The 16,166-nt window shown below is 46.5% G+C and overlaps 1 protein-coding gene across 1 annotated transcript in view; it reads left to right on the top strand.

Moving 5' to 3' along the window:
- SRCAP (Snf2 related CREBBP activator protein) overlaps positions 1-16,166 on the top strand; it is a 349,731-nt gene that overhangs the window by 136,297 nt on the left and 197,268 nt on the right. The window contains exons 9-10 of the mRNA XM_068118884.2: positions 6,257-6,397; positions 6,540-6,726. Of these exons, the coding sequence (XP_067974985.2) occupies positions 6,257-6,397; positions 6,540-6,726 (328 nt within the window). The remainder of the gene's footprint in view (positions 1-6,256; positions 6,398-6,539; positions 6,727-16,166) is intronic.

The raw sequence follows: 16,166 nt of genomic DNA, 5'->3' as shown, positions 1-16,166 counted from the left end.
CAGACTCATGCACCCATCCAAGCACTTCCTGCTACCTCCTGCACCACAAATGTCAATATCCAAACAATTTACCTTAGCCCTCTACCTGACTTTAAACTACCCTCCCCGGGTATTCGTGAAGGGGTCCATCTCCCCCCATTCACTCCTTCGCACCATGCGTTCCACACCTTTTATGTCACACCAGGCATTCCACACCAAATATTCTCATACACACCAAGTTCTCTTGCACACCTCTTGTGTTCACACACCTGTTCCCCACTTGCACACCATGCAAGTCAATTCACTTCAACACACTCCATTCGACCTCAATACACCACTGATTCTCATTCACACAGCATCATCTAACTAACTACTTCTCCCCCTAATACTAGTGCTTTCCCATCTTCGCTTACACTAAGCACTCCCTCGTCATTAGCAGCCATCTAATCTAACTACGTCCCCATCTACCTGTACAAAGGTCACTACTTAAATCTTTCATGTCCTCTACTGTCATCCTTCTAAATCCCTATCAATTAACCTAGCCCGCCCTCGGCTAGTTTACACTGCCACCCCATAATCTATTGCTCATTTGCCCCATGTGTGAGGAATGGTAGAAGTACCATCCCTCTACACCGGGCACCATTCCCCAACACCATTGCTATTCCAGTCCTCTGAACTATGAGCCTCTCCGTGCGGCAATACATTTTCGTTACAGCTCGGCTTCGAAAAGCCGAGCAATGCATGCGGGTGGTTGGTCGCCTGTAGGTTGGGTCCGTCCGGCATTTTCGATTCAGGGGATGAGGTTTTGTTGGGCCAAGGTTCCAGGCGCCATCCCTGCGCGGTGCCTTGCGGTCCCATGCACGATGGCCCAACCATCCACGGTCGGAGCACCGCGCCCGCCAGGGGGCGCCTCTCCTAACCCCCCTCGAACCGTGCCGATCGCCTTTCCCGCCAAGGCGCGGGACCGACCATACAGGGCGGGGCCCGGCACGAACCGTGCACGCCGCCGCTGCAACGATCCCCGCCGATCCCCGCTGCACACAAAGCACACCACACCCCGAGGGCTCGCGTCGGCTATACGTCGCCCTAAACGCTCCCCAGGTCTGCGTCGATGCCCGGGCCGCGTTCTCACCCCACGCGACCTGTTCCTCACTCGCACAACGCGGCGCTCCAGCGCCTCTCATACATTCCCTGCATTCTATTACCGCACGCTCTCGTGCACACCACCCAGGCGCACTCGTACCACTGATACACTCCGTTACACACTTTTCCTCCACACACCTCCACACACATAAAATTTTATTTTCCAATTCGGCGGCCGTCGGCTTTTCCATACTCCGTCGCGATTTCTATCCCCTCGGTCAACTTGGCTGCGCTCTGCCCAAGCTCGCTCCCCACGCGTTCCTCGCACCGCGTTACCTCGTCGCGTACCAATGCGACCTCTTCGCTCAACATGTGATCAATGTCCTCCCCCATTTTTTTTATGTTCCGGGTGAATTTGTCCCCCAATTCTTTCAATTGGTCACCCATTTTCTTCATGTCACGGGTGGATTTGTCACTTTGGGTGTCCATTTTTGCAGTCACTTCACCCAGTTCTTCTCCCATATACGCCCTGAGTTGCATCATAAAAAGGCCCATATCCATTGGCGCTGCGTGCTCGGCCCTCGCTGCCATGTGCGAGGTGCCGCCATTTTCTACCCCTACTGCCGGCCCTTCTTCTGCTTCCTCCTCTTCTCCCAATTCTTCCCGGGGGTCCTGGGTTAGCGATTCTACCTCCTCAGATACCTCCTCTTCGACCCCCACCGGCATTCGACCTCTTTGGCTAGCCATGGCACGAATTAAAAATTTTGGTTTTTTAAAAACTAAATTTCGGTCGCTCGTAATTTTGGGCCAACTTTGTCCAAAGAAATTTGGTTGGGTTCCAAATCCCACTCCCCGACACCAATTGTTGCGGCCAATATGCAAATTTGGTGTCCAAAATTTTGTCTAAAAATTTTTGTCCCAGGTTCCAAATCCCCACTCCTGACTCCAATTGTTGCGGATCTGCTGCCGGCCTTCTCCCCTTATCAAGGGGGGATTAATCCCCTTGTCTTTATTGACCTGGCGCGACCTGAGACCTATTACGTCCCTTCCGGACAGCGCCAAATAGGGTTTCGGGACCAAATTCGCTCGTACCTAAGTTTTAGCACTGCCCTGGAAGCGAGGAAATAAGCCTCACACGAACCACGTGTGATGGTGATACGCCGAGCGGTTTGCGTACACGTGATCCGTGCCGTTACAGATAGTGGAACCCGATTCAAGCGGTCTTATTCGTGCCACGCTTAGTCAATGGAGAAATCACAAAGACGATTGAATAAGAAGAAAAGGAAGAACAAATAGGTTTAATAATTATGCATGTATTTAAAGCTCAGGACGAAGAGACACAGGGCAACTTAGACAGTCTTATGCTTAATACCCCAGGACAAACGGGCCCGTCTCACTCACACTCACACGGGGATTGCAGATTGGCAGGATAATGTTCACCAGCGCCGCGGTGGTCGTCCAGGCTCGGTACCGTCTCACTCTCCACGGTCCCCGGCACGTCCCGCGAAGATGGAGGTAGGCGAAGGCAGGAACTCGTATCGTGTCGCTCGAACAAACGGGTAATAATCTCGGGGCGAACGGTAGAGGGCGGACTTAGCGCGGCTGGCGGTTATTCAGCCGCGTTCACTCGCTTTGGCCGAACCGCGCAAGTTATCAACGCCCTGCCCTGGCTGCGTCCACGTATCCCTCGTAACCAAGTTCATACAGTGCGAATGATTCTCTTCAAGCGCGTCTCCCTTCTCATAACTCAGAAGTCACTCCAGCGCACCTCTCCCATAACTCTGGGGGCTCCCGACTGAACTCACGCGCAACTCAACTGAGTACTGACGAGCGCCTCTCCCATAACTGGACTTGCGCCTCTCCCATAACTGGACTGAGGTTGGAGCTTCGCGCAAAGGGTTTTATTGCCACGCCCTTAGCCTGATTGAATCTCCCAACCATGCCCTGTGATGCAGTGCTGCAGCCACACGCTGTGAGCTCTGATTGGTGACTCATGCTTACCGTCCCCACTGCCGCCACGCCGACCTCAATCCTCCTCCACCTCCGAGGCCTACCTCGTGTTAACTCGACTTGTGAGCAACCAATGCTTAACAAACTGGATCGAGCCTGTAGAGGTGGAATGGTTTGTAGAAGTAGGGCCGATCCTCCTGTCTTTACAACAACGCAGGATTAACATTGGAAGGGGCCTCCTCTCACATACACTAAGACTTAACTATACTACAAATGAGGCTGCATGTTGCTTGTGTGACTATCTATGGGGGGCAAACCTTTAACCTTAATTGAACTTTACTGTACAAATCTCAAAACCGCAGCAATATATTAGTACACTGGCAGATCCAGAGGTAGGAGTGAAAGGGGTGCGCACCCCACCCCCTTCGGATTTTCGATAAATTATAAGCTATGTATATCCTGGAACTGCCCTCGTGTCCAGATTCTTTTGAATAAGGAACGTTCCAGGCAGCTTTCCAATGCTCAGAGTTTTTAAATCACTCTTGCTTTATTATATAACTCCAAGTGCGACGGTAAAAAAACCATGCTTTTGTCACATAAATTTCGCCATGGGAATTCTTCTGGATTATTTGTAGTTAATTATCCTAATTAACTCAGGAGATCGTAATCATTTCGGAAGAACTACACAAATCAGAAAGCTCCAGTAAAACTACAAAAAAACATGCCCATGCACGCACGCATGCACGCATGCACGCACGCACGCACACACACACACACACACACACACACACACACACACACACACACACACACACACACACACACACACACTTCATCAATTTATAGCAGAAGGAACAGCGGGGCAAATTGGTTCACCAGTTCGTCAATCTGGCCATCGCGAATCTACTGAACTGTTGGACCAGGGAAGAACCCAAGGAACTGCAGAAACTTCCAAGAATGCACAAAATGCCGTTTCTGACGTTCAATTAAAAATATATATATATTTGGGGACCCCAGACCCTCCAGACCCTTCCTCCCTCAAAGCTATGTCTTCGTGCACCCCTCCGTCTTGAAATTCCTGGATCTGCCCCTGTTAGTATTACTCAAAGGAGGTGTTTGCGTGCTTTCTTGTGTGTGTCACGCTTTATTCTAAACGGGTTCCTGCTGTCATAGAATAATATAAATGCTACCGTTGTAAAGCTAATGATCGATTTACTTGGAACAAAAATTCGTGTCCATTTAATCCAAGAGACATTCCTATTTTAAAAGCCTGTCTTTCTCAGCTCTGGGAAAGTTGAAACAGCAGGACCTGGAGCTTTATTGTAGCGGTCTCAGATACGGAAGAACACAAAATGATGTATAGTATCACTTGTCGAAGCAATATAAAAATATATAATAGTACACGGAAGGAGCACACAAACAACAACAGCCATGACAACAGCAGCAGCATCAACGAAGTGTTAAATGCAAGATCACTTCATTTTACATCCTCATTGAAACTTGCAGATCGGCATGCAATATGATTGTAAAATGCAATAAACACACCATCTTTTGTTTGAAGTCGTCAGCGAAGGTACTCCTATAGTCAGGTTCACTATGTTTTTTCGTTCAAAATCATGGTAGATTAGCAAACCTATACATTTTTGGAAACGTTATTACATGGAAAATCTGAAAATCAATGTTTACATTTGCCAATTCCGACCAATTCGATTCGACCAATCGACCAATTCCATTCGACCCATTCGACCATTCGACCAATCGCTTCATTCGACCATTCGATCGATTCGATTCGATCGACCATTCGACCAATTCGATTTGCCAATCAATTTGACCGACCTTTGCTTGTGTGGAACGGACTGTGAAAACGATGCGGACTATGTTGTCGGATACGACACACAGGACAGTGATGACGAACTCTAAATGGCATATTCTGTAATCGTGTATGTTTGATGCCATTGACTGCCTGTGTATATTTTGTCATTGACTGCCTGCGTAGATGTGAAGTTATACTGACTGCATGTGTATGTATGATTTTGCTGACTGCCTGTGTATGTTTGGTGATATGAATTATTGTGACACATTTTGATGTTATCAACTGCCTGTACAAAATGACAACATGTATTTGATTATGCAACTTATCGCGAATATAAAGACAGTATTTTGCAATTCAAAACCTTTGATTCGTGTCTTACCATTCCCCATAGCACTAATTTGATACTTTCATTGGATTCCTTGTCCCTGAAAATATAGGTTTAGTATATTTTAAAAAGTTTTTAGGGTAATTAGAGGCAGAAATAGAACAAAATATGTATTTTACAGTGGCCATTTTGAAAATCCAAAATGGCCGCCATACAGGTATCTCTCCAAATGTAAACATTGATTTTTAGTTTCCTTGTGCTATAACCTTTCCAAAAATGTATAGGTTTGCTAATCTACCATGATTTTGAACGAAATATAATTTATTGACATAGTGAACCTGACTACTAGTTATGAAGGCATGCGTAGACACACCTAGCTGATTATTATTGAAAATAAACAGGGTTTGTTGCCCAACAGTTCGCTGTCTGACCTCAAATAAAAAGGTGAGATATGTGAAAAGAATGATTGTTTTTTTTGATCGATTGCTGTGACTTTCTAGTCTGTGTTGTTAGGTTATTGGATAAATCCTCCATCAACTCGCAGCCAATCAATTGCAAGATAATTCACAGTTGTATTCAATCAAAAAATGGAAAAATAGCAATTTTTCAGGCATTGGACAAAAAGGACACGGCACAGTAATTGTGCAGTCAAAAGCAGTAATTGTCCGTTTGCCTCTCTCACAAGTCTAAAAATTCACCGTTTTAGTGTTGTTCATTGTTTTTACACATATTCTCGTAAACATTTCAGTATTCCACATCCACACTTTCTTTCAAAGACTGTAATTCGAAAAGAAATAAACACAAAATAACAATATAGCTACCACATTGTCTTTTGATAAAACCCAAACCATTGGAGATGGATGGCTATCATTGGGTATGATAGACAACCAACAACAAAAAAAACTAGAGTACATGCTTTGCTTGTTTCCATGTTGCCTATAGATATGCAACAGATACTCAAACTTTAAAGAACATTTGAGATTGGTGAGCAGGAACGCCCCGATAAATTTGAATTGTTGTGGGATGAATAATGCACGTATTATTATTATTATTATTATTATTATTATAAGTTGAGGTTAAGTCACTCACTTTTTTAATGTTGGCAGTTGGCGCGTATGGTGGTGCGCTTCCATGATGAACAGAAGCAGAAAGAGGAGAGAGCAAAGAAAGATGAGCTCTCCAAGTTGCGGCGAATTGCCTCTGGCATTGCCAAAGAAGTCAAACATTTCTGGAACAACATTGAAAAGGTAACTACTACGATTGAGTTACATTGACATAAAACGTTTTTTCCTTGAGCTTGGTGGAGTCTGTTCTTTTTGGTAAACATGCATAATGCCTTTCTTGGAGATTAATGCAAGTGTGTTTGTTCTCGTTTTTGCTTCCTTTTAGGTTTTGCAGTTCAAGCAGCAGAGCTTGGCTGATGAAAAGCGCAAGAAAGATCTGGATAAACATTTGAACTATATTGTGGGACAGACAGAGAAGTATTCAGACTGGTTGAGTCAGAGTCTCAATGAATCACGTCCAGCATCATCCTATGGTGGATCTGTGGGATGCAGTCCAGCACCCAGCGAGAGGGGTATGTGTTCGACTTCAGACATTAAATTGTATCCATCGTGTAAAAACATGAAATTCATCTTCCCAACCATTATGTACAATAAATGTGCAATACAAACCGTGATCGAAATAGTCATGGGCTGTCACATCCATTGTCCGTTTCGCAATCCCCCGAGATATGTGGAAACTCCGTGAAATTGCAACTGTCAAATGACTATGAGACCTGAAACCAATTATCTTCTTGCTGATGCATATATACACATCGTTTTATTGTCCCCCGTCGCACCGCGAGGCGAAAGGGGGACTATGGTTTTCCCCTCCGTCCGTGTGTCCGTCCGTCCGTGCGTGCGCGCGGGCGTGCCTACGTGCGTGCGTACATAAGCGAAGGACCGCATTCGAATTTGGTGTGTGGGTGCAACCCATGTCAAAATCCAAGATGGCCGTCGCCATGTCTGTCTGATGCTATGTATGTCTGAACCTTGTGAGCTGAATATCTTGAAAAATAAGTGAAGTACCAACGTCTAATCTGGTGTGTGGGTGTATCTAGGCACAAGGAAGAACGCTATTGAAAATTGGGTCACCACGTCAAAATCCAAGATAGCCGCCACGATATATATGTCTGAACCTTGTGAACGAAATATCTTGAAAAATAAGCGATGTACCAACTTCTAATTTGGTGTGTGGGTGTATGTCGGCATACGGAAGAACGCTATTGAAAATTGGATCGCCACGTCAAAATCCAAGATGGCCGCCACCATATATATGTCTGAACCTTGTGAGTGAAATATCTTGAAAAATAAACGAACTACTAACTTCTAATCAGGTGTGTGGGTGTATCTAGGCATAATGAAGAACGCTATTGAAAATTGGGTCGCCACCTCAAAATCCAAGATGGGCGCCTTGCGTCATCCACTTTGTCAACTCACATCACTTCACCGACGGGGGACCGAGGCGTAATGCTTGATCTCCTTGGGTCTTCGAACTGCAAGACTGAGTCGCCACTTCCGGGCAGACTTGGAAAAGAGTCTCGGGACAATTTCACACGTACCTAAGTACCCACGCCGCAGCGGAAAGGGGGAACCTAGCCTCACACGAACCACGCGTACTTGAGTACACCCGAGCGGATGGCGTACCACGTGGTCTGTGCTGTTACCTTGCTATTGGAACCCGATCAGAGCGATATAATTCATACCATGCTAAGTCAATGATGGAAGGGACGAAACGTTCGAATCAAAGGAAGAACAGATTTAATTATTATTTACACAATGTACAATGGTAGAAGAAGAAGAGACACAGGGCAGTCTTAAACAGTCTTAACTTAAACCCAGACAATGGGCCCACTTACACACACAGGGAGATGAAGGACGAATGTTCACGTGCCGAACGCGCCGGCTTTGGTCCTCCAGGAACAGCTCACCCGGCGTGGCCCTCTGGCGGTCACCGCACGTATCCTGGCGAAGGCAGGCAGGCAGGCGGGATAATCCTCGCTGCGCGTATCTCGGCAAAGGCAGGCAGAAGGTAATATGCGCGCGTCTGTGGCCCGGCACGGCTGTCTTTCACAGCGCGAATAATACAACTGCGCGAAGCGCGGGGAGCAGGGCAATGTTTGTGTACCAGCGTTCGTACCAACTGAGAACTCATGTATATGGCCCCGACTGATAACTCGTCTGCCTTATAACTCAACTCATTTGCCCCGTAACTCAACACAGCGCTTTCCCTCTCATAACTCAATGGAGGACTGAACACAGCGCATCCCTTCTCATAACTCATGGGCTGCGCCACTCTCATAACTCGACGGAGGACTGAGCACAGCGCATCCCTTCTCATAACTCAACGGAGGACTGAACACAGTGCATCCCTTCTCATAACTCTGAACTCACCAACTCTCATAACTCAACTGGCTTGCCCTGCGCGCATCTCATAACTCAACTCAGGCGGGGGCTCTGGGCACAGGGTTATATCGTCCCGCCCTGGCCCGCATCGAATGTTCCAACCCCCTCCTTTTTCCGCAGTGGTAAGTCACTCCCCTCGAACCCTGATTGGTGGCTCGTGCTTACCGGTCACTCCCACTCCTCCTGCCCCGCCATCCTTCGGCCTTGATCGACTTGTTCAGGCCGGCCTCGTGGTATTTCGCGCCAAAACCCAAAGCATCGAGGCATCGTAAAGGACCTAACTTTCATTATTCTACTCAACGCAAAACTAAACACAGGAAAGGTCTACGCTTACATTTACTAAGAAATAACTGAGCTTAAACGAGGCTACATGTTGTAGTGTAACTAAACTATGAGGGGAAATTAACATTTATTATAAAAACACAAAACCGCAACACTACACCCCTCCCTCGTCGGACTCGTCCCCGAGTCAGAACCAACAAATGAAACGACCGGTTCGAGAATGACATGCAAAATTAACTTTTACTTTTACATGTGACATATAGGTGTGGGTCCCCCTAACATTTACTCTGACCCGTGTATGCGACAGTTTTAAAACACTAGATATGTCCCTCCTATTGCGTTGAGTAGCTACATATCAGATTCACGCCCACAACTAACCGAATTCCGGAATTTGTCAAACTAAACACATAGCCGGTTGGCAGCATTCTTATATTTACAAGCACAAAAACTTAACATTATTTACAATTCTATGTATGACCCAGGACCTGTCCTTTTTGGAAGAGAAGATTCGAGGGGAGAGAAAGCACAGCAAAAACAAAACACACTCAAAATCATGACACTTGCTGCTTGCTTCTTGCATCTTGCTTCTTGCATCTTCTGTGTGCATATATCAAACCGGCTAGCCCCCGGACCGGCATACAGGCCATTTTTAGTCTTCAGGGCTATCTAACCTTACACATCTTCTCATTCCTAGCACACCATGATAAAATGCACAAAAAAAATGCTTTTATTTCGTTTTCCTTGCCAGGCAGGGCCACTCCCATGTGGTCCGACTGCGTGACATTAACGCCACTCAAAACAAGTGGTCTGAAGGTGCAAGATGGTTTTGCAGCAAAATGCTGCACAGCAGAGGTGCAAGGCCACAAGCTTGTGGTCCATAGTGTGTAAGGTGCAGCAAAGGGTTTGCGGCAGCAAAGCGCTGCACAGGTGCAACAAGGTTGCAGCGAAAGGATACGGCAGCAAAGTGCTTCGCAGTTTGGCTGCACAGATGCAGCAAGGTGCAGAAGAGATGCTGCACAGGTCGATGGTGCTGCACAGCTCCACCTCCAAAATGGTCCTGGGGTGGGGGGAAGAGACAAGGCACAACAAGCAAAGCGGAAAAGACGCAATGGCACACAAAAACACAAGGTAATGCGATGCGAGGGGCGCGGAAGAGCGAGCAAAGCAGGCTCGTCCCTAGCCGTCCATACCCCCCACCATCGGCTTACACGACCCTAGCCCCCCTTGTTTGTATTCACAATCCGTCTCTACGTCTTGTCTCCCATATCCCCCTCTATTTCGAATTCGTCTCCCAATCCCTCCCAGGAAGGAAGGAATGGAACAAACACAGTCTCATGACGTCATGATGCGTCTTACAACTCAAACGGCTCACAGAGCCCTGGTGTGGAGTTTCGTCCTCCTTGGTGACTGGCTGTGGATGGTGCGAAGGGATTTCTCATATCCTAACTACACGACTGACATTTACTCCGTTAAACTGCCCGGGGTCGTACCCTGCCAATTGGCCCCTTTAAACTATGTGGTTCTAAGAACCCGAATCGCCATTGCCCACTCTGTGGTGTCCTCAAAATTTGGGTCTCACTCCCAACGAATTTTCTCTCTGTGCCCTTGCACAATTTCGGGGCTGCGTCGTGTGGCTCTACCAGCAGGTCTACCTCCCTGCGCACCCTCCGCCACTGAAGCCGCCACCCGAGCTTACCTGCTCCTGCGACTACCTAAACTGGGGAAGGCCACTCCTGGCACTTTACCCCCTGATGCCCACCTTGGCATTGCACAACCCGGGTCCTTCCCTCGTATCCTCGGGCCCCACCCGTACATTCCCAACCCGTACATTCGCCCTCTCGACTCAAGCTCACTCGGACAAAAGCCTCGCACAAATTACACCGTGAAGGCCCAATGGCCATGTCTATGCCACAAATTAAGTACATGAGCGAGTCTGGCGCACTGAATTGAAAATATATAGAACGCTCATACTCCGTGAAAAGTGTAGCCGCCGTGTCGCCATCTTGGTTAGCACAACTCGACCAACTCGCTTCGCGGATCTCGTTTGTTTTGAACGTGTCCCAGATTTGAAAAGCCAGACAACTGTTAAAATGCCATTTTGAGCGGCAATAAACTGCTCCAATCGGTTACGGAAGGGTTGTGGAAAGACGTTTCACAGCTGTTTCAAAGACGTTTAATTCATATCGCACAAAATCGACACAAAACACGATCACACAAAAGGTGAAAAAACGCAATCGCTTTTCGCTCTGAATTACGTGCAAACATGTGACGGAAATCACCATCGCCCAGCATCGAGTGCCAACCAAGATGGCGCCCGGTAGCTGCATCTCCACCTATGTGGTGTGAATGGCAATGGTCATTGATTCGATATATTTTCCGTTCAATGGTCTGGCGGCGGGGATGGAACATCACGTGATCGCTCTGAGCGAATCAGCGAGCTGCTCTGGCACATGCTGAGATTCCTTGTATAATGTTCCTCGCTGAAATGCGCTGAGGTAAATATGAATAAAAAATATGGATCTCGTCAAATATTTTTAGGTAGGCCATGTCCTTCCCAGGCTCAATGGCCATGTCTGTGCCAAATATCAAGTACGTGAGCCTCTCCGTTTAGGAGTCTATCGGTAACATTACACACATACAAACTGTGTTTTATGTTCAATGGTCTGGCGGCGGGGATGGAACATCACGTGATCGCTCTGAGCGAATCAGCACGCTGCTCTGCCACCGGCTCAGATTCCTTGTATAATATTCCTCGCTGAAATGCGCTGAGGTAAAAATATGGTAAAGAAATATTATGAAATATTTTTTTTTAGGTAGGCCATGTTCTTCCCAGGCTCAATGGCCATGTCTATGCCAAATATCAAGCACGTGAGCCTCTCCGTTTTGGAGCCTATCGGTAACATTACACACACACAAACACACACACACACACACACACACACACACACGCACACACAAACTGTGTTTTTTATGTATGTATGTATGTATGTATGTATGTATGTATGTATACAGGGTGAATCAAAAGTAGCGCCCGCGCCCGATTTCTGTTTTTTCGGCTGTCAGATTCTTTCTGGGATGTCATGTTGTTAATAATTGTCTTGCAGATTATTAATTTTCTTAATTTATTTATTTTTGTTTTGTTTTGCAGGTTATTGCTGAGAGTTTGGAAAGTTACTGAATTTGCACCAAATTGAACCATCAATTACCTTTCAATGAATCGACGCATTGTGGCCGTGAAACATTACTACAAATGTAATGAACAACCTACGATGGCAGCACGCCGTTTGGCACAGGAATTCGATATTAACCCACCCCATGGAAGAAACATACGATTGATTGTCGAGAAATTTGAAGCAACAGTGTCGGTAGCCACTGCAAAGAAGTCCGGTTGTCCGAAAACGGCAACGAATGTAGCTAAAGCTGAAGAAGCCATCAGGAGACTGGAACAAAGTCCGCAAAAGTCAACTCGCCGTTTATCTGCAGAGTTGGAAGTGAGCCAATCAAGTGTTATCGGTATCCTTCACCAGAAAAACTGGAAACCTTACATTCCACGCTTACTGCATGCCCTTCATGATGGAGATGACGACCGCCGTCTTCAATTTTGCGAAGAGTTCTTAGCTAAACTTGACGAAGAGGACACAATGCTCGACAACATCTGGTGGTCAGATGAGGCATGTTTTAAGCTTCACGGCACAATTAACAGACACAATTGTGTCTACTGGGCTGTGGAGAACCCAAGAGTGACAGTTGAGAAGGAGGTTAATTTACCTGGCGTGACAGTTTGGGCAGCCATATCTCCATGAGGGATAACTGGACCCTTTTTCTTTGAGGGATCTGTCACTGCAGAAATTTACTTGGATATGCTGCAAACCTTCTTTTGGCCCAGGGTACAAGATCAGGACTGTTATTTCCAGCAAGATGGAGCTCCACCTCATTATGGACGTCGTGTTCGTCAGTGGCTTGATGAAAACTTTCCCGGAAAGTGGATCGGCCACCGCGGTCCGATCGAGTGGCCGCCACGCTCCCCAGACCTTACACCTCCAGATTTCTTTCTTTGGGGGCTCATGAAAGACCTTGTTTATCGTGAAAAGCCTCGTACCATTCAGGAATTTAAGGCTCAAATCACTTCAAAGTTTGAGGAAATTGATATCGAACTCTGCAAGCGTGTGTGCCACTCTGTGCCTGCTCGGCTGCAATTGTGCATCGATCACGAGGGAGGGCACTTTGAAAATTGCAAGTAAAACAGCTTGGTACACTTCCGTAATAATTCTCCCCCAAATAAATGGTTAGATAAACATGTCATTCATTTATTTCTACCTTATTGTGCACTGTAATACAAATGGCAACCAATCAACTGACAGAAATATATATATATATTGTTACAGACACGACTTTGATGTTAAGGTGGGCCGAGCGGAATGGCCGTCGTGTCCGCACAAATTACCCGATTGTACTCGAACGTTGACGAAGCCGCGCCACGCTGGCTCAATAAGGAAAAAGAAGACACACGGCTGAATTATAATGACAGACACCAGGGATACGGTTCTCAAGACCTCCGGAGAAGATTATATTCGTGCGGAAGGTCAGATTACAGGGACGAGAGGTACAACATAGAAAGACAAGCACTTAGACACAATCTTATATTATTCCCGGACAGACGACAGACAAACGGGACAACGGCTGACTCACACGGGGGTTGATGGCAGGAAAGCGGGTATCGATGGCTCAAGGTGCACTCTTGGCTCAAAGCAGGGTACACGGTTCGGTCCAGAGATGCGGGGAGGTCTCGTCGCAGCGCTCAGAGGTGACGTTCTTTCTCAGGCGGGTCTTTCTCAGGCCTCTCCAAACTCAGGCGCATCTGTTTCAGCCCTCGCAGGTCCTTCTTTCTCCAGCTGGGGGCGCATCTGACGTCACGTCCGCTACGTGGCCGCGTATATCCGGCGGGGAGTGACACGCCCTCGGCTCGTTAGCTCCGCCTCGTGGAATCGGCACGTTGCTTCTCATTGGGTGCATGCGGGGGGGGGGTTACCGGCTCCGCCCTTGACGAGGAGCTGACAAGGAGCCCCTTCGTGGTAACCCCGTGGAGCGCATGGTCTGGAGCGCATCGTCTGGAGCGCATTGTCGATGGCGGCGAACCGAGCCGGTGGGAGGACGCACACTCCCCCCCCGCGCAGCGCCCCTCTGTTGTTGTAGACGGGGAAGAAGATGGGAGGAGGTACGGGAAAGGTCCTAAACTCACTACTGATGCCATATAATCACATTCTGGTGCAACGAAGAGTCATAATTAATGGAAACGAGGCCTTAACTGACATAGACTAAGAATAACTAGGAAGATGTCCGAAAGTTGTCTACGTGTGGTGCGGTGGACCTGGGCACGACATTTAATGGGGGAATAAGGGGAAGGTCGGCTCTACTGATTGTTATTTACATGCAATGGGACTAGGGAATGGGGGATTGGGGAAAGTTGGGGAGTATTGGAGAAAATAGGGGAATATTTACAAGCGGATATGGAGGCCAAATTCCATATTCGCAACAATATATATATATATATATATATATATATATATATATATATATATATATATATATATATATATATATATATACATACATATATACATACATATATATATACAGTGATCCCTCGTTTATCGCGGGGGTTACGTTCCAGAACCCCCCGCGATAGACGAAAATCCGCGAAGTAGCGACCATATTTTTATTTTATTATTTATATATATATTTTAAAGCTTTATGACCCTCCCCACACTCTTATTAACCTTTCCCACACTCTTATTAACCTTTCCCACACTCTTATTAGCCTTTCCCATACTCTTATAAACACTTCCTATACTCTTAAGCACTTTTTACACTCTTAAACATACGTAATTTTAACAACATATAAAATTCTAATGGGTACTCACCATTGAAGATACTGTAGCGACCCATGGGTCCCCCAAGCGAGACCAGCATCAGAAACTCCTTGCTCCAGCCGGTGACGTCACCGGCGGGGATCCACGGCGCAAGAGTGGCTGGTCACGTGACCACCAAAGCGTGCCGCGCGTGCGGGTATAATCAGCTACACCTGTTGATCACGTGACCACCGAAGCACGCCACGCTTGAGAGGCGTGGCTTTCGGTTTCGGTTTCTGGTTGTGCTTTATAATGCAGCCCGATAAACGGGCTTTTCAGTGTTCCCGAGTTGGTTTTGAGAATAAATATCTTCTCGGACGAGTTTGTGTCTTGCCCGTCATTTCGTCCGTATCAAGCAAGAGCCCCGGCTCTTCAATACAACAACTTGCGTGATGAAGATGATGATGAATTAGCTGTGCAGTACTGATGACGATGAAGGTGATGACCATGATGAATGTACTGCACAGCCAGAAAGAGCATTACAGTTACCCATTACGTGGGTAACTAGCGCAAGTGGAAGCTGCCGCATCTGCGTTTTCCATACGCACGACTCTTTGTCTCTTTGTCTACCCTTCTACTGTACACTATGTACAGTATTTTATTTCTTGTAATATGTTTTAATTACCGTATTTTTCTTATTTTTTTACGTTTTTTAATTTTTTAGGCTAGAAAATGCTTATTTTACCACAAAAATATTTAAAATAATAGTATATAAAAATACATTTATACCGCAAAATCCCGCGATATAGCGAAAAATCCGCGATATAATTTTACATATACTAGCGAGAAAAACCCGCGATGTACTGAAGCCGCGAAAAGTGAACCGCGATATAGCGAGGGACGACTGTATATATATATATATATATATATATATATATATATATATATATATATATATATATATATACATACACAAAAATTGGGCGCTACTTTTGACTCACCCTGTATATATATATACTGAAACGCAAAAGAAACTTACCACCTTTGAAACCTTTAAATATCAACAATAACACTGCGTGTAGTAAATGTGTGAACTTATTTGTGGACAATAGTGTCCTCACTGTCAGACAAAACGGTCACGGATGGTCACTTCATAGCACAGCTGTTGAACAGCCATTTTGACTGTCAGTGATTAGCCAAGGGGTACGGGATGATTTTAATGAGCTGCACGTGATGTCTTGATATTGGCTTTAAAAAGGCCAGTGCAAAATGGGCATTTCAATCAACATGCCACGATTGTCAAGGGATAAACGGCAGCGTGCCCTGGGCATGCTGCAAGGCGGACTGAGCTACCGTGAGGTGGCATGTCGCATTGGCTGTTCACACCAGACGATATCGGCCCTGGTGGACAGAGACACCCTCCACAACTCTGCAGATGA

The sequence above is a fragment of the Myxine glutinosa genome, chromosome 6 (genome assembly GCF_964187855.1).
Source record: "Myxine glutinosa chromosome 6, kmMyxGlut1.1, whole genome shotgun sequence".
Classification (NCBI taxonomy): domain Eukaryota; kingdom Metazoa; phylum Chordata; class Myxini; order Myxiniformes; family Myxinidae; genus Myxine; species Myxine glutinosa.
The sequence above is the reverse complement of the archived record's forward strand: the minus strand, read 5'-3'. Positions and strand labels throughout refer to the sequence as shown.